At 48.1% G+C, this 23901-nt stretch overlaps 2 protein-coding genes across 16 annotated transcripts in view; both read left to right on the plus strand.

The window, feature by feature from the left end:
- AXL (AXL receptor tyrosine kinase) overlaps nt 1–2508 on the plus strand; it is a 42643-nt gene extending 40135 nt beyond the window's left edge. For 4 of the 7 annotated variants that reach the window (XM_031004091.3, XM_031004092.2, XM_055369498.2 and 1 more), the window contains one exon: nt 308–2508. In XM_031004091.3, coding sequence (XP_030859951.1) covers nt 308–659 — 352 coding nt within the window. In that variant the 3' untranslated portion in view covers nt 660–2508. The remainder of the gene's footprint in view (nt 1–307) is intronic. The other 3 variants (XM_055369496.2, XM_063701361.1, XM_063701362.1) reach the window with 2 other exon arrangements.
- Nucleotides 2509–3181: 673 nt separating this feature from the next.
- The window catches only part of HNRNPUL1 (heterogeneous nuclear ribonucleoprotein U like 1), a 44886-nt gene continuing 24166 nt past the window's right edge, over nt 3182–23901 (plus strand). Inside the window, exons 1-7 of one of the 9 annotated variants that reach the window (XM_019015138.3) lie at nt 3182–3318; nt 8973–9095; nt 12845–12998; nt 14745–14818; nt 16918–17057; nt 19822–19921; nt 21911–22023. In XM_019015138.3, the coding sequence (XP_018870683.1) occupies nt 8978–9095; nt 12845–12998; nt 14745–14818; nt 16918–17057; nt 19822–19921; nt 21911–22023 (699 nt within the window). In that variant the 5' untranslated portion in view covers nt 3182–3318; nt 8973–8977. The other 8 variants (XM_019015136.4, XM_019015127.4, XM_019015126.3 and 5 more) reach the window with 8 other exon arrangements.

Below are 23901 nucleotides of genomic sequence, written 5' to 3' on the forward strand. Positions count from 1 at the left end.
GCCAGGCTTTGATGCAAGTCTGTTCTGGGGAGCTGGAAGGTCTGTTCTAGCAAACCCTCATCAGAATACTACTCCATACACAGACAGGTTTCCCGAGACCCTTCCCAGCTCCTGAGTCTCCCAGGACCCAACTCAGAAATTCTTGGGAATTCCCAAATCCCCATAGATGGCCTCAAACTGCTGAGGCTCCCTATAACCCTCTAAAATGCCCCCAGTCCCCTGAGTGTCCTAAAATGTCCCCAGGCTCCCAGAATGCCCCCCTTCTGAGTCCCTGCTCAATCTCCCACCCCTCATTTTGCTGCCCTAGGTATGCCTTGATGTCGCGGTGCTGGGAGCTAAATCCCCAGGACCGGCCAAGTTTTACAGAGCTGCGGGAAGATTTGGAGAACACACTGAAGGCCTTGCCTCCTGCCCAGGAGCCTGACGAAATCCTCTATGTCAACATGGATGAGGGTGGAGGTTATCCTGAACCCCCTGGAGCTGCGGGAGGAGCTGACCCCCCAACCCAGCCAGACCCTAAGGATTCCTGTAGCTGCCTCACTGCGGCTGAGGTCCATCCAGCTGGACGCTATGTCCTCTGCCCTTCCACAACCCCTAGCCCCCCTCAGCCTGCTGATAGGGGCTCCCCAGCAGCCCCAGGGCAGGAGGATGGTGCCTGAGACAACCCTCCACCTGGTACTCCCTCTCAGGATCTAAGCTAGGCACTGCCACTGGGGGAAACTCCATCTTCCCACTTTCCCACCCCACGCCTTATCCCCACTTGCAGCCCTGTCTTCCTACCTATCCCACCTCCATCCCAGACAGGTCCCTCCCCTTCTCTGTGCAGTAGCATCACCTTGAAAGCAGTAGCATCACCATCCGTAAAAGGAAGGGGTTGGATTGCAATATCTGAAGTCCTCCCAGGTGTTAACATTCCAAGACTCTAGAGTCCAAGGTTTAAAGAGTCTAGATTCAAAGGTTCTAGGTTTCAAAGATGCTGTGAGTCTTTGGTTCTAAGGACCTGAAATTCCAAAGTCTCTAATTCTATTAAAGTGCTAAGGTTCTAAGGCCTACTTTTTTTTTTTTTTTTTTGAGATAGAGTCTTACTGTGTCACCCAGGCTGGAGTGCAGTGGTGCAATCTCGCCTCACTGCAACCTTCACGTACCGAGTTCAAGTGATTTTCCTGCCTTGGCCTCCCAAGTAGCTGGGATTACAGGTGTGTGCCACCACACCCGGCTAATTTTTATATTTTTAGTAGAGACAGGGTTTCACCATGTTGGCCAGGCTGGTCTAAAACTCCTGACCTCAAGTGATCTGCCCACCTCAGCCTCCCAAAGTGCTGAGATTACAGGCATGAGCCACTGCACTCAACCTTAAGACCTACTGTTCTAAAGCTCTGACATTCTGTGGTTTTAGATTTTCTGGTTCTAACATTTTTGATAAAGCCTCAAGGTTTTAGGTTCTAAAGTTCTAAGATTCTGATTTTAGGAGCTAAGGCTCTATGATTCTAGATGTTTATTTTTCTAGAGTTCAGAGTCCTTAAAAGGTAAGATTATAGATTCTAAAGATTCTATAGTTCTAGACATGGAGGTTCTAAGGCCTAGGATTCTAAAATGTGATGTTCTAAGGCTCTGAGAGTCTAGATTCTCTGGCTGTAAGGCTCTAGATCATAAGGCTTCAAAATGTTATCTTCTCAAGTTCTAAGATTCTAATGATGATCAGTTATAGTTTCTGAGGCTTTATGATAATAGATTCTCTTGTATAAGATCCTAGATCCTAAGGGTCGAAAGCTCTAGAATCTGCAATTCAAAAGTTCCAAGAGTCTAAAGATGGAGTTTCTAAGGTCCGGTGTTCTAAGATGTGATATTCTAAGACTTACTCTAAGATCTTAGATTCTCTGTGTCTAAGATTCTAGATCAGATGCTCCAAGATTCTAGATGATTAAATAAGATTCTAATGGTCTGTTCTGTTTCAAGGCACTCTAGATTCCATTGGTCCAAGATTCCGGATCCTAAGCATCTAAGTTATAAGACTCTCACACTCAGTTGTGACTAACTAGACACCAAAGTTCTAATAATTTCTAATGTTGGACACCTTTAGGTTCTTTGCTGCATTCTGCCTCTCTAGGACCATGGTTAAGAGTCCAAGAATCCACATTTCTAAAATCTTATAGTTCTAGGCACTGTAGTTCTAAGACTCAAATGTTCTAAGTTTCTAAGATTCTAAAGGTCCACAGGTCTAGACTATTAGGTGCAATTTCAAGGTTCTAACCCTATACTGTAGTATTCTTTGGGGTGCCCCTCTCCTTCTTAGCCATCATTGCTTCCTCCTCCCCAACTGTGGGGGTGTGCCCCCTTCAAGCCTGTGCAATGCATTAGGGATGCCTCCTTTCCCGCAGGGGATGGACGATCTCCCACCTTTCGGGCCATGTTGCCCCCGTGAGCCAATCCCTCACCTTCTGAGTACAGAGTGTGGACTCTGGTGCCTCCAGAGGGGCTCAGGTCACATAAAACTTTGTATATCAACGAGCTTCTGTCTCCTCTTGTCTCCTTTTAGCTGTGATGTGGCCCCATTCCCTGGCAGTTCAGTTCCCCCATCAGAAAAAAGAAGGGCTTGGTGGAGTCTTGGAATTCTGTCCTCACTAGAGAGGGTAGAAATGAACATACAGATAGACAAAAAGACACACAAGCAAAGAGATGCAGGTTCTCAGAAACCCCCAGTGAGGAACTGGCATACAGATCCAGGATCACAGACACACACACACACACCTGTTCCGCCGCAAACTAACAGACACATGAATTAATGGACACACCCAGGAGGACCTGGTCACAAATACAAAGACTGAAACTCAGACGCATAGAGTAACACAGACACACAGAATTACACAGACACAAGCATATTTACAAACATGCTCAGGCAGATACCCGCCACGAATAGGAAGAGACACAGACCTAGAGTCAAGTGACACAAATACTCAAGAGACATGTAGAGTACAACAGGTACTCACAACCCCGAACGTTCAGACTGACATAGAAACACAGGCACAGAACACCTCCGATCATCACGGACCCACAAAGGGCCTCCAGCGAAGACCAGCCCACCGTGTCTGGCACGCACTCGCGAGCGGGCGTTCGCGGGTGTGGCCGGCAGCAAATGGAGAAACCCTTGGCAGCGCCCGGACGCCCTCCAGTGGCGGCTCCTGAGAACCGGGGACAGTTCAATCCGGGCCACAAACTTTTTTAGAACAAATCATTGTGGGAAGCTGGGAGGAGAGAGAGAGAGAGGAAGTCGGACGTGGGCGAGGGGCGGGGTGTCTGGACTGGAACCTCTGGGCCCACGTGAGTGTCTGTCCCGCTGCTGAGTGGGTGCTGTGTGTCTGGGTTGCTGTAGTGTTCGCTTGTAGTGCAACTATCCTGTGTTATCTTTATTATTCGATGCCGCCTGCCTCTGCGGACCGTAGTGGGCACATCTACACTGCAGCGGGGTGCCTTACCCAAAGCAGATCGGAATTGGGGCCGGGCGCGGTGGCTCACGCCTGTAATCCCAGCACTTTGGGAGGCCGAGGCGGGCGGATCACTTGAGGTCAGGAGTTCGAGACCAGCCTGGCCAACATGGTGAAACCCCGTCTCTACTAAAAATACAAAAGTTAGCCGGGCATGGTGGCGGGGACCTGTAATCCCAGCTACTCGGAAGGCTGAGGCAGGAGAATCGCTTGAACACGGGAGGCGGAGGTTGCGGTGAGCTGAGATAGAGGCCCTGCACTCCAGCCAGGGCAACAAGAGCGAGACTCCGTCTCAAAAAAAAAAAAAAAAAAAAAAGAACAACAAAAAAAGAACTGGATGCGTCTGATCTGACGCACGCCTGTTTGTTTACGTCTGCGGGGTGTGCCTTTGTCTAAGTAGAGATAGTGTGTGGCTTTTGCGGGCTTAACGTGTGGCTCAGGAGGCAGTGGGCGTCTGCATCATGTATCCCGATTGCGTCTTACTCGAGTTTTGTTTTGAGTTAGAGGCGACAGGTGGTGCAGCGTTAGACACTGGGAAGCTCTGTGGCTTTTGTATTCCTGAGCGCGAAGGTTAATGACGGATCCGTGGGGTTGAGCTTGTCGGTACAGACGCCAGACAGCCCGATTTACGGGAACAGCCGATTAGAGGATTCGGGAGAGCGGTCGGTGAACTTCTGGATGTCTTTCGGGAGGGGAAGGCTCTATGGTCGCGTGCAGAGCGCCCGTTCCACGCCAGGTACCCGACCATAGAGCAAGGCGGCCGCGGACTACCCAAGGGAAGGGGAGTCCGTGTCCTTTACAACCTGCCTCCCGTTGTTAGTCTAGTTTCTATAGCCAAACCTTCGGGACTCTCTAAACTCAAAATTTTGCTTTTCCTAAAGGCAACTGGGTTCCTTCCAGATTACGAACTGTGTATCCACTTAATCTCTATTTCGTATACCTCCTCCTACAGCGAAATTTGTGAGGCAGTCCTCTGAAGCACGGCCAATCTGGTAAACTTTTCCTAAAACGAGCCATCGCTACCAGCTTTAGTGAGCTAAGACAATAACTGCGATTGGTGGGCAGATTGTTTTGAAACCGCCCTAACGGCAAGGGGCGGGCTCCTGGTGAATTCATCTCTTTCCGGTTTCTTAAAGGCAACAGGAAAGAGGGGTTTCTGCCGACCCTCCATTTGATTGGTTCTAGTGGTTTTACCCGCTCGGACTCCTCAAGGGGCGGGAGAGGTACACCAATCGGAATGTGTGTTACAGAGACACTTAGTTTGATGAAAGGACTGCGCAGGAAAGGCCGTGGGACGCTCATTCTGAGATCTTACCGTTGATTGGACCAAATTGTTACTCCCTTATTTTCATTGGACCTTACGGCAGCCGGCGCGCGAGACTTACCCAATCAGCAAGCGCTCCGCCTCCTGCCTTTTCCCGCCCTCCGCTCCGGCCTCGGCTTCGACGTAGGCCAACGCTTCCTCCCCGGTAGCTCCTAGGCCTTCTCGTGGCCGTTGTTTTGAAAACGGCGCTCTGATTGGCTAGGTTTCCGGGCCCGCGCCCGTCGCCCCAAGCACTGACCAATTGGCACTCATCTTACATCGGACGAGGCACGAGTGAGGGGGGAGGCGGTGGCGGCGGCCATTTTGAGCCGCTGCCGCCATTGGAGTGGGCCCCCCCCCTTTCCCCCTTCGCCTCCTGACAGGAAAGGTTTAAGGGGGACAGAGCCCTGGGAGGCCGGGCCGGGCTCGGGGGCCACCCCGGGGGCCCGGGCCATGGATGTGCGCCGTCTGAAGGTGAACGAACTTCGCGAGGAGCTGCAGCGCCGCGGCCTGGACACTCGAGGCCTCAAGGCCGAGCTTGCTGAGCGGCTGCAGGCGGCGTTGGAGGCCGAGGAGCCTGACGACGAGCGGGAGCTCGACGCCGACGACCAACCGGGGCGACCCGGGCACATCAACGAGGAGGTCGAGACCGAGGGGGGCTCCGAGCTGGAGGGGACCGCGCAGCCACCGCCGCCCGGGCTGCAGCCGCACGCGGAGCCCGGCGGCTACTCGGGGCCGGACGGACATTGTGAGAGTGCGCGGGGCGGGGGCCGGGGAGCCCGGAGCCTGGGCCGAGGAAAGGGCTGTGGGACGCGGGAGTCCAGCGCCTGAGGTCGGGGAGACGACCTGAGGATCGGGGGATCCCGCTACCCGCCGCCGAAAAGGATCTGGGAACCAGGGCCCCAGCACGACCGGAGGGTGGATCCTGACACTTGGTGCAGGGGGGACACTGGGGGAGGGGCCTCTGGGTTTCGGAGGTGAGGGACGGGGGTGGCGGGGAGGATTCCGTACCGTAGGGATCGGAGACCGGAAACTGCTTTCTGGAGCCGAAGGGAGTCGGAAGAACAAGAGGTTTTTTTCCGTTTGGGTTGGGGAGGGTCTCGAAAATGGGGATCCTGGGGTACGGAGCTCCGTGGGCCTGGCGGTCGTGCTAGCCCAGCGTGTGGGCTGGGGGGTGGGGAGCCGTGTTTCCAGGGTAGGGAAAGAATGTTCAGGTGTGCGGGGCTGCGAGAGTTCTGAGGAAGGAGGATCCTGGAATATGCCGCTGGATGCGATCCTGGGCGTTCTCCTATTTGGGTACGGGGGTGGGTGGGTGAGGTGGAGGCGCTGGTGTCTGTGGCTGGGGAGGGGCCTAATGGACTCAGTGCTTTGGAGTTTGGCTAGTGAGCATTTAGGGGCTGCGGGAGATTGAACTAGGGGGCACCCCCATCTCTCTTCCGGGGCTGGAAGGCCACCCTTGAAGCAGGCACAGCCTGGACATTAGGTGCTGGGAGATCTGGGGACTTTCTGGTTGGCGTCTAGAAGAGGTATAGGGAGCCCTGGTGTCCAGAGGCTGGCGGGGGAGAGGATGCTTCCCTGGACAAAGGATCTGGGGGTCTAGAGCTAAGAAAACTGAGGGCAGATAACTCTTGAGGCTGCTGCTGACTGGTCTGGAGCTAACTGGGGGGTTTTTGGAGAACAGGGGGTAGCTGGGGGTGGGATGGGGGCAGATGAGTTGGTAACATTCCAAGTGGATGAAATATGTGGCGGGAGACAGAGGGTCCTGTGTGCAGCACAGAAGGAGTACGTATCTGGCTTAGCGAATATGGGGACGGGGGAGGCCGTAGGGAGCAAAGAGAAAGAAACCTGTTGACTTCACTGGAGGCCTCAGAGTGGAGTGTGGGGAATGTTTCTGGACCTGAGCGTCTCCAGGAGAAATCTCGTCGGTTCCCAGAAGCAGTTATTTGTGTACCCAGGGAGTGGGGGCCCTCGGGGAGCAGCACGGAACTCCGCATCAGCCAGGAGGTGTGACTCTGGGAATGGGTTCGGGTAGACCTGCGGTTGTCTGAGGAGAGGAAACCCTGATATGGGACGGCGTGAATCTTCAGTTAGAAAAAAAGCAGCTTTCGGGCCGAGTGCAGTGGCTCACGCCTGTTATTCCAGCACTTTGGGAGGCCGAGGCGGGCGGATCACGAGGTCAGGAGTTCAAGACCAGTCTGGCCAACATAGTGAAACCCCGTCTCTACTAAAAATACAAATATTAACCGGATCTGGTGGTGTGCACCTGTAGTCCCAGCTACTCGGGAGGCTGAGGCAGGAGAATCGCTTGAACTTGGGAGGGGGAGGTTGCGGTCAGCCGAGATTACGCCATTGCACTCCAGCCTGGGCAACAAAAGTGAAACTCCGTCTCAAAACAGAAAAAAGCAGCTTTCTTTCTCTTTTTTTAAAATACAGATGGGGGTCTCGCTATGTTGCCCAGGCTGGTCTTGAACTCCTGGGTTCAGGTGATCTGCTCACCTCGGCCTCCTGAAGTGCTGGGATTACAGGCGTGAATCACTGCACCAGGCCTCAGGGCAGCTTTCTAGTAGGACTGGGAAACGGGGGGACTGGAAAGGTTAAGGAGTAAGTAGAAGGGATTCTGGCGTAAGAGTTTGTGGAGTTTTTCTGAAAAGAGGGCACCCTGGGACTTGGGGCTAAGGGGATGAGGAGAGAAATGAGGTAACAGAAGAGACAGGATTTGGGGTTGGAATTGGATGCTTGTTCGTAAGAGAATTTCCCGGAGGGAGATAACGCGAGTGTGGATTTGGGGTAGGCAGTAGCCTAGAGATTATCGAAGACCCAGGTGCTGGAAAGAGGACTTCCCATTGCAGAGACTTGTGAAGAAAGGAGTGGGCCTGTATGCGTGTCTAGAGCAGGAGGGATCGTGGCAGGAATGCCTAGCAAGAAAGGGTAGTGGGTTAGTAGTGACCTGGTGGTCTGGGCAGAGAGTCATCTCTGAGAGGAAAGCGAATTAGGTGCTTTGGAGCGTAGACTCTAGACTCAGACAGACTTCGTTTCAAATCTGGCTTAAAGATATTGGCAAGTCACTTCACCTCTGTGGGCCTGGTTTCCTTAATGTGTAAAATGGGGTTAATCAACAAATAGTGTGTTCACAGCCCCTCCAACCCCTGAGGGGTGTTATGAATGAGATCACATGTGAAGGGCTTATCACTGGGCCTGCCTTTTATGAGAAGAGGGATGTTTTAGAGAATGGAGAAGGACCCTAGAATCATAGCTTCTCCAGGAGGGGCTGCCTCTGTGAACACAGGAGAGAGATGCTGGGGAAAAGAGGCTTTGTGGGAAGAGGAGCATTGTGCTTGGAGCCTGGAAGCAGCAGAATAGTTTGAAAGGGCCCCATATTCCAATTAAGGAGATAATGCTATTTCTTCCTCTCTCCCTTACTTGCTACAACAAAGTCCTTTGAGCCCCCTTCATGCCTCCCTTAAGCCCTCCTTCAACCTTGGTAAACAGACCGGTAGCAAACCACATGACCTGTGACTTTCCTCCCTTTGGGCTGCACCTGGTTTGTGCCCAGATGTATTTATCCTCTGAGAAGGAATCCGATCAGTTAGCAAGTGGCAGAATAGTCTCTCCTTCCCTTTGGTTCTGGCTCACGGCTCCTGGCATAGCCACTAGTAGGGCCCTTGGGGCCCTAACTGAGAGCTAGCCCCTGGGGAGGAGAGCCTGTATGCTGCCCATCCTAGCTTTCTAAAGTTCTCTCTGGGTTTGGCTGCAAGGTTCTTGAGGGAATTTCTGGTTTTAGTTCCACCTCTGAGCTTTCACACGTGTTATCCCAACCCCAGTAACATTCTCCATTCTCATCACTGAGTCATTACCTATGTATCCTTTGAATCAAGGCTTATCTGTTATTTTCCAGGTCCCTTTCTTCACTCCTGGTACTACTTTGTAGCCTTCAACACAATCATGTTAAATTTTTGTGTGTCTTTAAGATTTGTCTGTCTCACTAAACTGAAGGCTTCAGTGGGGCAAGCTTGTCTTCAGCTGTATCCCAGGCTCTGGAGTATAGTATGCACTCCATGAATAGTTAATATTGTTACTCTTACCACTCTTAGTTGAGCTCCTGGACCTGCAGATGCCTTCTGGACGCTTTGGTCCAGGGTTCTTCATGAACCGCCCCTCTAATTGGTCATTTTTTATTTTGTTTTAAGATGCCATGGACAATATTACCAGGCAGAACCAATTCTACGATACCCAAGTCATCAAACAAGAAAACGAGTCAGGCTACGAGAGGAGACCACTGGAAATGGAGCAGCAGCAGGCCTATCGTCCAGGTAGGAAAATACACATGGTTCATCTCTTTGGATGGAAACGGAATCTACATGGAGCCTTTACCCCCTGCTTAGAGCGTGTCTTCCCAGAGAAACTATGCATCTTTTTTCTTGGGCAATTCATCTAAACATTGTCACTCTGGCAAGAATTGTTTAAAGGAAAGATCTCAGTGCTATTTCCAAGTGTTGGGAGAGGGGAGGTTCCATGGTATCTGTAAAAAAGTGATGTTAGTATCAGCCGGGCGCGGTGGCTCCCTCCTGTAATCCCAGCACTTTGGGAGGCTAAAGGCAGGTGGATCACCTGAGGTCTGGAGTTCGAGACCAGCCTGGCCAATATGGTGAAACCCGTCTCTACTAAAAATACAAAAATTAGCCAGGCATGGTGGCGGGCACCTGTAATCCCAGCTACTTGGGAGGCTGAGGCAGGAGAATCACTTGAACCCAGGAGGCGGAGGTTGCAGTGAGCCGAGATCGCGTCATTGCACTTCACTCAGTCTGGGCAACAAGAGTGAAACTGCATCTCAAAAAAAAAATAAATAAATAAAGATGTTAGTATAAGCACGCTGGAGAGTTGAGACCCCTAGACTAATACTTGAATCTTATTTAGAATCTTAGAATGGGGGAGCCAGAAAGAGCCTTCTAAGTCTAATCTGGTATTTCTCATGTTCTGAAGATTATTGTTTCAGGGGATATTATTAGGGGATTCTCAGAAAAGGGTTCCTTAGCCAAATGTGTCTGGAAAATGTAGCATGTGCTATATTGTCTCTTGGAAATTCACTGTGCTCGTTAGAACATTAAAGGCTCTGAGAAGTCCAGAATTTAAAAAAAAAAAAAAAAAGTGTGTCTCAGGCCTCAGGCCAGGTGCGCTGGCTCATACCTATAATTCCAACACTTTGGGAGGCCAAGGGAGTAGGATCATTTGAGACCAGGAGTTCCAGACCAGACTGGGCAACATAGTGAGACCCCTTCTCTACAAAAAATTTAAAAATTAGCCAGGCATGGCTATGACTGACTACATGCACACACCTATAGTTAAAGCTACTCAGGAGACAAAGGTAGGAGGATCACTTGAGCCCAGGAGTTTGAGGCTGCTGTGAGCTATGATTGCACTACTACACTCCAGCCTGGGTGACAGTGCAAGACCCTGTCACCAAAAAAAAAACAAAAAAAACCTAAAATTAAAAGTAGGTCAGAACACAGTGGCTCATGCTTGTAATCCTAGCACTTTAGGAGGCCAAGTCAGGAGGATCACTTGAGCCTAGGAATCCAAGACTAGCCTGGCAACATAGTGAGACCCCTGTTGTCTTTAGAAAAAATTAAAAATTGCCTGAGCATGGTGACATGCTTGTAGTCCCAGCTACTCAGAAGACTGAGTCAGGAGGATCACTTGAGCCCAGGAGTTCAAGGCTGCAGTAAGCTATGATCATGCACGGCACTGCAGCCTGGGCGACAGGAAGACCTTGCCTTAAAAATAAAAACAGGCCGAGTGCGATGGCTGTTACATGCCTGTAATCCCAACACTTTGGGAGGCTGAGGTGGGAGGATTGCTTGAGTCCAGGAGTTCAAGACCAGCCTGGGCAACATAACCCTGTCTCTATAAAAAATAAAAATATTACCTGAGCATGGTTGCACAATCCTATAGCCCCAGCTACTCTTTTTTTTTTTTTGAGACGAAGTCTCGCTCTCGTTCCCCAGGCTGGAGTGCGATGGCGCGATCTCAGCTCACTGCAACCTCCGCCTCTCGGATTCAAGCGATTCTCCTGCCTCAGCCTCCCAAGTAGCTGAGATTTCGGGCGCCTGCCACCACACCTGGCTAATTTTTGTATTTTCAGTAGTGACGGGGTTTTACCATGTTGGCCAGGCTGGTCTCAAACTCCTGACCTCAGGTGATCCACCCACCTCAGCCTCCCAAAGTGCTGGGGTTACAGGCGTGAGCCACTGAACCCGGCCAAGTCCCACCTACTCTGGACCCTGAGGTGGGAGGATCACTTGAGCTAGGAAGTTGAGGCTCCATGAGCCGTGATGGCAGCACTGCATTCCAGCCTGGGCAACAGTAAGCCTCTGTCTCCAAAAAAAATTTTTTTTAATTAAATTTAAAAACCTTGTGTCTTCTTGGGCTGGTGTTGCTGAAAATATTTTTTTTAATAAAAAATAGACAAAAAACCTTGTGTTGTATCGTTTAAACTTAGGATTTCCCAAGCATGTTAAGTATATGTCTTTACAGAACAGAGTTCCCCATGATGCCAACTCTCCCTTCCCTTTTTTTTTTTTTTTTTTTTTTTTGAGATGGAGTCTCGCTCTGTTGCCCAGGCTGGAGTACAATGGTGTGATCTTGGCTTACTGCAACCTCCGCCTCCCAGGTTCAAGTGATTCTCCTGCCTCAGCCTCCCAAGTAGTTGGGACTACAGGCGTGCCACCACACCCAGCTAATTTTTTGTGTGTTTTTAGTAGATGTGGGGTTTCACCATGTTGGCCAGGATGGTCTCAATCTCCTGACCTCATGATCTGCCTGCCTCGGCCTCCCAGAGTACTGGGATTACAGGTGTAAGCCACCGTGCCTGGCTTCTCCTCCCCATTTTACAGATTGAGGAGTTGGCTTGTCCGATGGCAGAGCTGGGGCTACAACCTAGCATACTTGCTCCCAGGCTAGTCCTCTTGGTTAATAAGCAGCATTCCTTATCATTTGTGCCTTACTATTTGGAAAGCAGGGTCCCACTATTGAGAACTGATGGAGCCCGGACTGACCCCCAGTTTTGTGCTGCTTTTACTGTGTTGTGGCCTCCCAGTGCCTTTTCTTAGTGTATCTGGTTGATTTTGTCTAACGCCATTCTGGTTCATCCACAAAGTTAAATCCCCAGACATTTCTTGTGGGTGGCTCAGAACTTTACTGAATGTAGGTTAAACTGCAGATTTGTGTCAGGCTCTGTGAGACTTGTAGGATCATTCAGCCACAGGAGAATATTTTCTGTGCCGTTATCCACAGACATTCATCAGGAGCCCTGTGTGAGCCCAACCTATTGCTGGGAACCAGGGAAGCTCTCTTCAGGATGGCTGAGCACCATCCCAGCCCTAGAGAACCAGGAGACTTTTCTGAGAGATGTGGTCCACATGTCAAAGCTGGGGAGTGATCCAAAATAGTCTGGGGTTGAATGCAGAAATGAGTAGATGTGAATGAGCTTCAGCATCAGGGATTAATGCTATGGGAGAAATGAAGGTAGCCCACATCTGTGGTTTGCTCTTGGTTAGGCACTGATTCCTGGAGTCTGCCTGAGACTAGGACTTACCCGTGGTCCACAGCACGGTATCCCATCCTGACTTTCTGTTAATGGTGTGACTTAAAGAGGTTATTGCACCTATGGGATGGCTTAACCGGAGTGATTCTGGCCTCTTTTGGTAGGGTAACTAAAGCCCGTAGAGTTAGCTGCAGGACCACAGTACCCTGTTGAATTCATCCTCTTCCCCCTCCCTTGCCAGACTGAAGAAGCTTTGTAAGAACTAAGGCAGAGAGGTTCTTTGGGAAGAGAAATTGGAGAATTTAGGGTCATGGCATCTCAGATCCTAACCCTGTTCTCCAGTATGGCCTTCTTGGCTGGCTCAGCAGGCTTCTGTTGAACTCAGCAAGCTGCCTGTGCCCAGCCCTTCATCATTGTAGTGAGGATCCTGCTCACATCTCTCAAGGGAAAAGGGACCAGAAAAGTGATAGCTGGGGAGCTTGCGAGTGTCTTGACCATCTGAATTTGTCTTGACAATAGAAATGAAGACAGAGATGAAGCAAGGAGCACCCACCAGCTTCCTCCCGCCTGAAGCTTCTCAACTCAAGCCAGACAGGCAGCAATTCCAGAGTCGAAAGAGGCCTTATGAAGAAAACCGGGGACGGGGGTACTTTGAGCACCGAGAGGATAGGAGGTGGGTGTATGAGGCAGCAGTCACCCTTGCTCTGGTAGGTCTCTATATCCATAGCCTCGTGCTTGCTGGGGACATTTGCACTAACCTAGAGGGGCTGAGTAAAGATTCCCTCTGCTTTCACACTCTTCCTGTCCCTTCCCGTACTTGCTACCAGATTCAGCTTTCCTAAACTTTTGGTCCTTCCCCCAGTTCCTCCCTTCTTACCTGCAGGGTAACTTCTAAATATCTTAGACTTTCACGCGTGAGATGCCAGCCTGCCTGTTCTGTCCTTTGCCTTACTGCCCCTGCAGTCAGCTGCTTGATACCCATAATGAAAGAAAGATCTGTTTCCTAACACTACTCCCAAACACACATCCTCTTCCCATTCATCCACTCATTCAGTCAGTTCTCATAGTGCTGTCACGAAGTGCCTACTCTTGGGCTGGACACTAGCAACATACAGATGGACAGTGGGTTTTGCCTTCTGTTGTTCCAGTATGGGGACTCAGACACATACACTAGTAAGCCACAACCTCTGAGGTGAGTAGTCAGGATGCAGGTGAGTTTCAGGAGTTCAGAAGAGGGAGCAGCCTCTGCTTTGGTCATTTCCCTTCCCTAACAAGCCCTTCCCTCCTTTCCCTCCAGGCCAAGTCCTTCCCTTCCCTCCTTCCTTCCTTCAGTTCCTGTCTGAAGCCTTTTGCAATTATGAAAACTAGGAATGGCCACTGTACTCATCTGGACTAGTCATCTGACAGTCTATTTCCTATCTGGCGGAGTCCACCTTCTAACTAGCTTGTTACTGTCTGAGACAGGGCCTGGATCTCACAGGCTATGATTTAAGTTAGGACATGGATCCCACCTTATATGGGGTTCTTCCACTGCCTCCCACAGAGCAGAAGCCTGGAAGCTACTTACTGATGGAGAGCGAAGGAAGAACACTCGCTCTGATCCTGGGCTGGCAGGGAAAGTTTCCTAGAATGGACTTAACATGTGATGAGCACAGCTCATCCATGTTAGCCCTGGCCTGGCGAGGCCAGAGGGGCCCTCCACCAGAGGGAAGCCTGCTGCTGGGAGAGTCAGCAGCCAAATGGGCATGGGCTCCCCATCTGTGCATGCAGTGCACTGCGACCACCCAGACTGTCCAGGCAGGACCCTGAGTGTTAGATTCTACCTTTCTACCCTTCTTCCTTGTTCCTGTACAGCAGAAACCAACAGTGTTAAGTCCCTTTTTTAGTGTTTTGGTAGGAAAATGAATATCGTTTATAATTTAGGACACTGAAAAAAATGGGTCATCTCAAATTCTTACAGATGTAGGATTTTAAGAAGCCTGGTACATGGATAGATAGTAATTATTGGGATTTATATAGGCTCTTGCACATTCCCCTTCCTGGCCAGCACCCTTTTGGGATACCACAGCCTCCAAACAGTAATAGAGATCAGTGTGGAAGTGGTTGTCAACATGCAGAGGGTATGGATCAGAATCTTTGGGTGTAAAAAAAGAGTGAAAAAGTTCCCTAAATGATTCTGATGCCCTCCTTCAGCAGAGCATGCCTTCTCCAATCCCTGTCTCCACCGTAGGAGTTGACGGTCATTGCTCTCCTTGCAAGGATGTAGGGTTTCAGAGTTCTTTTGCCCACCTCTGTGGAAGGAAATGGAGATTCAGGAAGCAGTCTGGAGGCCACTCATAGATTACAGCAGAACATTCATTTTCTTTCCTTTGTGCTCATCCATTGTTCTTGTATGACTTAACCCCTGTTTCTAATACAGGGGCCGCTCTCCTCAGCCTCCTGCTGAAGAGGATGAAGATGACTTTGATGATACCCTTGTTGCTATTGACACCTGTAAGTCTGGAGTGTGCATCTAATTCTGCCTTATAGTCAGTATGGGGAAATTGTGGTCTTGACCTTCACCAGAATCCCTGCCGGGCACCGTCCAAAGACATTGTTAGTCCACATGTGAGACACAGCTTAGCTCTGGAGCAAGAGTACTGGTTTGGAGGCAAAAGACCTACTCCCAACTCTAGCAGTGGGACCTTGGGCAAGTCATTCTACTTCTCTGAGCTTCCCTTCAGGAAGGAGTAAATCTGCCATACTAACCTCAGAGGATTTTCAGGGAGACTCCTCAGTGGATATAGGAGCAATCTGGAAAACCCTGAACCGCCCTGTACACACAGGGGTTGTCATCTAATCAGGAAGGGAATCTGAGTGCAGCTGGGGAAACTTAACTCTTTGACAACCAGTTCCCGTTTCCATCAGCTGCTCATGTTCCTGGTGAAACCAATGCCACTGTGTCCTGTGAGGCACTAACCTGGCCCGCCCTGCTGTCTGTCCTCCAGTTCAGTTTTCTTTCCACTGGATAAGTGGCTTTCACCTTCACTGTGCATCTGAGCATTTGGAGGAATTATTATAAAGGTCCTTTCGCTCAGACCTCCTAGTCAGAGTCTAAGTGGTCGAGCCTATGAATCTAAATTTTTACGTGCACCCAGAAGCCCAATCAGGTCTGAGAACACTGCACTTCTCAACAGAGCAGAAGATAAGCAGCAATTTATTCATCTATTTCTACAGAAGCTTCTGTTTATAAAGCACTGGCTACATGCTTTAGTAAGAGATAAAAATATACACAATCTGTAATATCACAAGCTCTCGAAAACAAAATCTACCCAGAGTAGAGGTAAACATTGTTTAAAAAGTGTTGGGTGGCAGTGGTTCATGAGGCAGCGTCTAGATGAAATGCAAATGTACAGATCATGACGGTCAGCCTTCAGAGAAAGGAGAGCGCCTCATGGGAGGGATGGTCAGGAAAGGCTTTCTTGGAGGCATGACTGGCTCCTTGAATATTGAGAATATTGAGAAGGGTAAGAGCAACAGTAGGAGAGTCCTAGGCCCATGAAAGGAATTAGGAGCCTATGGGGCACCTGGGCATTGGTTCCTGGGTGGCAGATGTGGATCAGAGTCAGATCCCTGTATAGCTATTGGAAACAGAAGTCCGGTTCCCAAATTGATAGAATTACCACAGAGGGCGGTAGGAATATATGGTGGTGGTGATTAACCTTTTTGTATTCTAAAAACTAGTTTGAGCCTGGGTAACATGGCGAAACCCTGTCTACGAAAAATATAAAAATCACCCTGGCATGGTGGCATATCCCTGTAGTCCCAGCTGCTCAGGAGGCTGTGGTGGGAGGATGGCTTAAGCGCAGGAGAACAGAAGTTGCAGTGAGCCGAGATCATGCCTCCGTACTCCAGCCTGGGTGACAAAGTGAGACCTTGTCTCAAAAAAAAAAATTAATTTGAAACTGCTGAGGATATGGACCCTATCCCTAGCAAATACACATCCCCACCAAAGACATGTGTTGACAATTTCTGAGGATACCCCTGAAGCCCCATCCTTGGATCCCACCAGATAAAGAACCCCAGTTCCTCTCTGAGGTCATACAGGCCAATTTGCAGTACTGCACATCCTCCCTACTCAAAGGGAGAGAGGTTGGGGGTGTGCTAGTTCCTTTTGAAACTGCCCCCATGATGTGTTCACTGTGTACTCCTGGTCAGCACTTGGGGAAGTTCCCTCTGCCTGCTTCTTTCTTAGGACTTCTAAAACATCAGCCAGGCCGGGCGTGGTGGCTCACGCCTGTAATCCCAGCAGTTTGGGAGGCCGAGGCAGGTGGATCACCTGAGGTCGGGAGTTCAAGACCAGCCTGGCCAACATGGAGAAACCCTATCTCTACTAAAAAATACAAAATTAGTCAGGTGTGGTGGTGCATTCCTGTAATCCCAGCTACTCAGGAGGCTGAGGCAAGAGAATCACTTGAACCCGGGAGGCGGAGGTTGCAGTGAGCCAAGATCGCACCATTGCACTCCAGCCTGGGCAAAAAGAGTGAAACTCCGTCTCAAGAAAACAAAACAAAATAAAAACATCAGCCAACTGTGGGCATTTTCCTTCACAGATAACTGCGACCTCCACTTCAAGGTGGCCCGAGATCGGAGTAGTGGCTATCCGCTCACAATTGAGGGCTTTGCATACCTGTGGTCAGGAGCCCGTGCCAGCTATGGGGTCAGAAGGGGCCGTGTATGCTTCGAGATGAAGGTGAGTAGGAGCAAGAGAAGGGGAAGGGACAGAGAAGTCCATCCATTGTAATATCCTGATACCAGCCACCTTGGTCAGAGCTGCAACTGCAAAAGAGATTGGATTGTGCAATACCATGTCCAAGCGGACAAAACTGTGATGAACTCAAGAGAACTACATCATTGCTAAATATCATATCAGAAAAGCAGGCCAACCATGGATTGCTTCATCAAGCAGATATTTCCTTGGTGAGATTTGACCCAGGTATTATGTAGTCAACCAGTGTAGTGATGACATGTTTGTAGAACTGAGAAAAGAAGTTGTTTGGAAGAAAAGTGATCTAGAAAGAATAGACTCAGATGTCACTTATTAAAGGGAGGCCAGAGGGAGAACAGGGCAAAGAACTGCCAGCTTAGGCCAGCCTCTGCTGTCATCTCTCCACAGTTCCATGTCAAGTTATGTTTATGAAAATAATACATGCTCATGTTTAACAAAAGTTCAGACAGCACAGAAGAGTACAGGATAAAACAGGTTATTCTTGCCAGTTGTGGTGGCTTTCGCCTGTAATCCCAGCACTTTGGGAGGCCAAGGCAGGTGGATCACAAGGTCAGGAGTTCAATACCAAACTGGCCAAGATGGTGAAACCCTGTCTACTAAAAATACAAAAAAATTAGCTGGGCATGGTGGCGGGTGCCTGCAATCCTAGCTATTCAGGAGGCTGAGGCAGAGAATTGCTTGAACCCAAGAGGCAGAGGTTGCAGTGAGCCGAGATCACGCCACTGCACTCCAGCCTGGGTGACAGAGTGAGACTCTGTCTCAAAAAAAAAAAAAAAAAAACAAAAAAAAAACAACAGGTTATTCTCATGTCCTCTCAGTTCCTGTCCTACCATCCTACTCCCTGGAGGGAACTTCTGTGTTAACAATTTCTTACCTGTGGTTTGTGTATCCAAACTTACTGATGATAGCTAATAAGTATAGAGCTCTTTGCATGCACAAGATACAGCACCAAGCTCTTTACATGGATTATCTCCATTAATCCTCACAGTACCATCTGGAAACAGGTACTGTTAGCCCCAGTTTTTAGAGGTAGAAGCTGAAACACAGAGGGTTATATTTTATTGACCACGACACCATTGATGTAAGTTGCGCATTATTTTATGTACCTCTCATAGAGAAACACTGCAACAAAATAAACTACGCAGTGTTTTCTTTTTTTTTGTTTGTTTTTGTTTTTGTTTTTGAGATGGAGTTTCACTCTTGTTGTCCAGGCTGGAGTGCAGTGGCGCGATCTCGGCTCACTGCAACCTCTGCTTCCCGGGTTCAAGCAATTATCCTGCCTCAGCCTCCCCAGTAGCTGGGATTACAGGCATGTGCCACCCTGCCCGGCTAATTTTTGTATTTTTAGTAGAGATGGGGTTTCTCCATGTTGATCAGGCTGGGCTTGAACTCCTGAGCTCAGGTGATCCGCCTGCCTTGGCCTCCCAAAGTGCTGGGATTACAGGCGTGAGCTGCCGCACCCAGCATACACAGTGCTTTCTCATCACATTTATTGTAAAATGGATCCTGATTTCAGAGATTTTAAAATGTGTGTCTGAAAAGCCAGTGAGGCCACAGGTAGATACGGATATTTGGCAGTCTAGTCTTTTAATACGAAGTTAAGTCAGAAGGCTTTTTTTTTTTTTTTAACTTAATACTGTATCTTGGACATTTTTCCATAGCAGTACATTAGCCCAATGTACTGCTTTGCTCCTTGTTTTTTGTTTGTTTGTTTGTTTGTTTTGTTTGTTTTGTTTTGTTGACGGAGTTTCACTTGTTACCCAAGCTAGAATACAGTGGCGCAATCTCTGCTTACTGCAACGTCTCCCTCCCGGGTTCAAGCGATTCTCCTGCCTCAGCCTCCCGAGTAGCTGGGATTACAGGTGCATGACGCCACGCATGCCTAATTTTTTGTATTTTTAGTAGAGACGGGGTTTCATCATGTTGGCCAGGCTGGTCTCGAACTCCTGACCTCAGGTGATCCACCCACCTTGGCCTCCCAAAGTGCTGGGATTACAGGCTTGAGCCACCGTGCCAGGCCTACTTTGCTCTTTTTAACTGTTGCATCATATTTTGTGGCATGGATATACCATAATCAGTGCCTTATTGATATTTTTTCTGATGTTAAAAAATATATATATATGTGCACATATATACATCCAATGCTGCACAGAATGTTGCATATACAAATACATTCACACATACATAGACATACTTGTCCACATATTAGTGTATCTATAGGATGCTGAGTTATAGAGCATGTGCATTTATGGGGTTTTGTTGTTTTTTTCTTTTAATGTTTTTGTAAAGATGGGGTCTTGCTATGTTGGCCAGGCTGGTTCCTAACTCCTGGCCTCAAGCCATCCTCCTGCCTTGGCCTCCCAAAGTGTTGGGATTACAGGTGTGAGTCACCATCCCCAGTCATTTACAGTTTTGATAGAGACTTATAGATTGCCCTCTAAAGACACTGTAACAGTTTATCTTTCTACTAGATGTTACAAGAGTCTCAAACTAAAACATAACTGTATTTTGAAATGCCTGTCTCTGTGGCCCTGTACTCTACTGATCCCTTTGGAGGCCCTGGCTTCGATTCGGTTCAACAGGCTTTTCAGAGCTGCTTAAACGCTTCTTCTCCAGCAAGAAAAGCCATTGCTATTTTTTAATGCCTGATATGCTTCCCTCCTATATTGGCTCATAACCTATGGCCTCCAGAGAAGCAACCCTGAGCCCTTTTGTCCTCTTTCCTCAGATCAATGAGGAAATCTCCGTGAAGCACCTTCCATCTACAGAGCCTGACCCCCACGTGGTCCGTATCGGCTGGTCCCTGGACTCCTGCAGCACCCAGCTAGGTAAGGAGGGGTCAGCTATGCAGTCCAGAGAATAGAGTGACGGTCCCTACCCTTGGATTTTCAAGGCTCCTAAGCTTCCTTTTCCAGCGTCAGACTTAGAATAGAACTAGGCTGAAGTGGAACAGGTACAAGGATTAGGTATATGCCACTGTCTCTGTCATGCTGTATTCAACTGAGAGGACTATGGTCATGAAACAACTTTTCTGTGAAGAATCAATTCTTATCCTTCATCTTTTAGGAGAGGGTCCAAAATTCTCTTTAGGAATCTATTCCCTTTCTGTAAAAAGGATCAGTGTCTCCTGCCCTTAAACCAAGCTGCAAATAAGTTCCCAAGCTCCATTAAGTTCTGTCTGTATTTTCTGTCCAGAGCCTAACCTAGAGGAAAAAGGGGAGCAGAGACCAGTGAGGCCAGGGCTAGTTGGGAGAGGGGCAGGGGCTGCCTACTGAAAGGTTTTGAATTTTGCGGGTCCCCAGGCTTCAATGACCTTCTGGTCCCAAGTGACTGATTATTCTGACCAATGCTGACACCTCCTGCCTTCCGTTTATGATCATACGAATGTTCCAATTATGAAAATAATATGTGTTGCGTATAAGAATTCAGGCCATACAGAAAGGGAAAAATGAAAATCCTTCCTAAACCTGTGAGATAAACTAACCAATGTTAACATTCCATTTGTAGTCTTCTGGACATTTATTTTTTTGTACATCTTCAAACTGGATCACACTAATACTACTTTGTATAGCCTTGTTTTAATGTATGATGGGCATATTTTTGTAAATAACTGCAGCTTTTTGACTACTGCATAATTTTCCATTTTATAGTTGCATTATTTAACAAGTCCCCTTCTGTAGCTCATTTAAATTTATTGCAAATTTTTGCTGTTTTAACACTTGAGCCATTATCCTGGTCCATAATTGCCTGACCACTTAAGACTAATCTTTAAAAATAGATGATATTCTCACTCACAAGTGTTTGTTTAAAAAATGTGTTCACACGGACTTAGAGAGTGGAATAATAGATAATGGAGACTCAGAAGTGTTAGGGGGTAACAAGGGGGAGGAGGATGAGAAATTGGTTAATGGGTACGATGCACATTTTTTAGGTGATGAACACCCTAAAAGCTTGACCACTATGCAATCTGTGCATGTAACAGAATTGCACATGTACCCCATAAATTGGTACCTCCTCAAAAAGGTAGATATGTTAGCACCAAAAAAAAAAAAAGTATACAGTTTTCATTTCCATATGTGTTAGCACTTTTTATTTAAGACTCATAAGTCATCTCATCTTATCTCTGTCTCCGTTTTGAGATGTAGGTGGTGGCAGTTGATAGGGATGGGGAAACAGCCCAGAAGGGTCAAGCACCATATCCAGGGTCACATAGCTGGTTTGTAGCAGAACCAGCCCTGGCATTCATGCTTGTCGGCCCCTGCTTTTCTAACAGCATACTCTTTGGGTTCTGCCCGGAATCTCTAACTCAGGTGTCAGCCAGAGCCCTTGGGATCTCTCAGTCATATCACTTCAGCACCCAGTTCTGTAGCCTGAGGAAGTCTAGTACCTTTCCCAGGGGTCAGTCCTCATGGTCTCCAGGAGCAAAATCCAGCCCCTTCACTGATTTCTACCACGAGTAGACTGGACTGAATATTGGGTGTCACAAGGAAGGGTTGCATCTCAGCATACAGCCATTCTCCTCCATCCCAGCTCCTGTCTTCCTTCCTCCCTTTCTTTTCAAATTCTCCCTTCTGTGCAGAGTAATTCAGTTGAGCTCCTACTCCCAGACTGGACAATGAAACCCATCAAGCCCTCCAAGTTCTACATCATTAAGGGCTTCCTTTCACCCTTCCCCACCCCTATTTTAAAAAGGCATCTGATTAATAAAACTAGTAAAGAAAATGATTTTTTTCTTCAAAAATAAAAGTATGTGGCAGCCATTGAGGCTGTTATGACCATCGCAGGTTTAACCTGCCTTTGCCTATTTCTTCCATCAGGCGAAGAGCCTTTCTCCTATGGCTATGGAGGCACTGGGAAGAAGTCCACCAATAGCCGGTTTGAAAACTACGGAGACAAGTTTGCAGAGAACGATGTGATTGGCTGCTTTGCGGTGAGTGCTAGCAGCCTGTGGGAGTTGGCAGAACCAGATGTTGGGCTACAGACTTCTTTTTCAGGATACCTCTATCCATTGTCTGCCCCATATCCAGCCACTCTCGCCATACTTCTTTGTCTCTGCTTGACAGACTGGAATGTTTACTGTCATTTTGTGGGAAATTCTGTCATTCCATCTCCTCTGGTCTTGTGTGCAAAGTTTTCAGATGACACCCTGAAGAGGTTTGGGGACTTCAGGTGTGCATAGCCTTCCTCCATTCCTAGGTACCAGAGTAACATTTTCTAAACAAACCTAGGAATTTCTTATCTTTCATTGCTATGAAATAGCCTGTCTGCTCCTGAAGGCAGTGGTATTGGCTCTTGCCCCATGTTGGCATCATCTTATCCCAAAACTTCTCCCTTTCTTCATCTCACATTGGTTGAGCCAGGCTTCCTACAATGCACTGCCTTCTGGAAGAGTAGAGATGATGCAAAACAGAACAGCTGTTGCTGCCATACTTCAGTCTTTGAGAACAGTGACCAGCAGTCACCTTGCTGTGCAGTATGGCTGTCAGCTCTGGGCTGGACTCCCTGGACCCAGTTATGTTCTTCCATTCAAGCCCTGGGCAATTTACCCTTCTTGTTTTTCAGTTCCCTCTAAATGAGAATCTTTGCACCTACCTCAGAATTTTGTGTGGAGTCATTAAGTTAATCCATTAAAAGCACTTATAATAATGCCTGACACACAGTAAGTGCTCAGTAAATACCACTTAATACTGTTAACATTAGGAGTTATAAGAGATGTTTGTAAAATGTGCCGTAAGGCCCCAGAGGAAGTGACCACCTGGATGGATTCATCCTCTGAAGCTTATTCTTTTGCCTTCCTTCATATTTGTACACATGTACTCTTCCTTCTTCTTTTTTATTTATTTATTTATTTTTGAGATGAGTTTTTCGCTCTTGTTGCCCAGGCTGGAGAGCAATGGTGTGATCTCGGCTCACCACAATCTCCGCCTCCTGGGTTCAAGCGATTCTCCTGCCTCAGCCCCCTGAGTAGCTGAGATTGCAGGCATGCACCACTACACCCAACTAATTTTGTATTTTTAGTAGAGACGGGGTTTCTCCATGTTGGTCAGGCTGGTCTCGAACTCCCGACCTCAGATGATCTGCCCGCCTCGGCCTCGCAAAGTGCTGGGATTACAGGTGTGAACCACCACGCCCGGCCCCTTCTTCTTTTTTAACTTTGAGATAAATTCAAACTTGGAAAAGCTTGAGAATAAAGAATTCTCACAGGGCCTTATCCAGATTCTAACATTTGCCACATTTGCTTTACCATTTTCATGTTTATGGTGTACATACACATAGAGAGTTAACTCTTCAACAACGTGTTTGAATTGCACTGGTTCACTTATGTGCATATTTTTTTCAATAAATATATTGGAAACTTCTTTGGAGATTTGCAACAATTTGAAACAACAGACATAGCCTAGAAATATCGGTAAGATTAAGAAAAAGTTAAGCATGTCATGAATGCATAAAATATAAGTAGGTGCTAGTCTGTTTCATCATTTACTAGCATAAAATATCCACAAATCTATTACAAAAAGTTAAAACTTATCAAAACTTGTGCACACAAACAGACTCTACATGGTACCATTCACAGTTGAGAGAAATGTAAACAAACTACAGTATTAAATCATAACTGTTTTTATTTTTATTTTTTGAAGACAGATTCTTTTCTCTGTCACCCAGGCTGGAGTCTCGTGGCGCGATCTCGACTCACTGCAACCTCCGCCTCCGGGGTTCAAGTGATTCTTGTGCCTCAGCCACCCGAATAGCTGGGATTACAGGTGTGCACCACCACGCCTGGCTAATTTTTGTTTTTTGTTTGTTTTGT

This window comes from Gorilla gorilla, chromosome 20 (assembly GCF_029281585.2).
Source record: "Gorilla gorilla gorilla isolate KB3781 chromosome 20, NHGRI_mGorGor1-v2.1_pri, whole genome shotgun sequence".
NCBI lineage: Eukaryota > Metazoa > Chordata > Mammalia > Primates > Hominidae > Gorilla > Gorilla gorilla.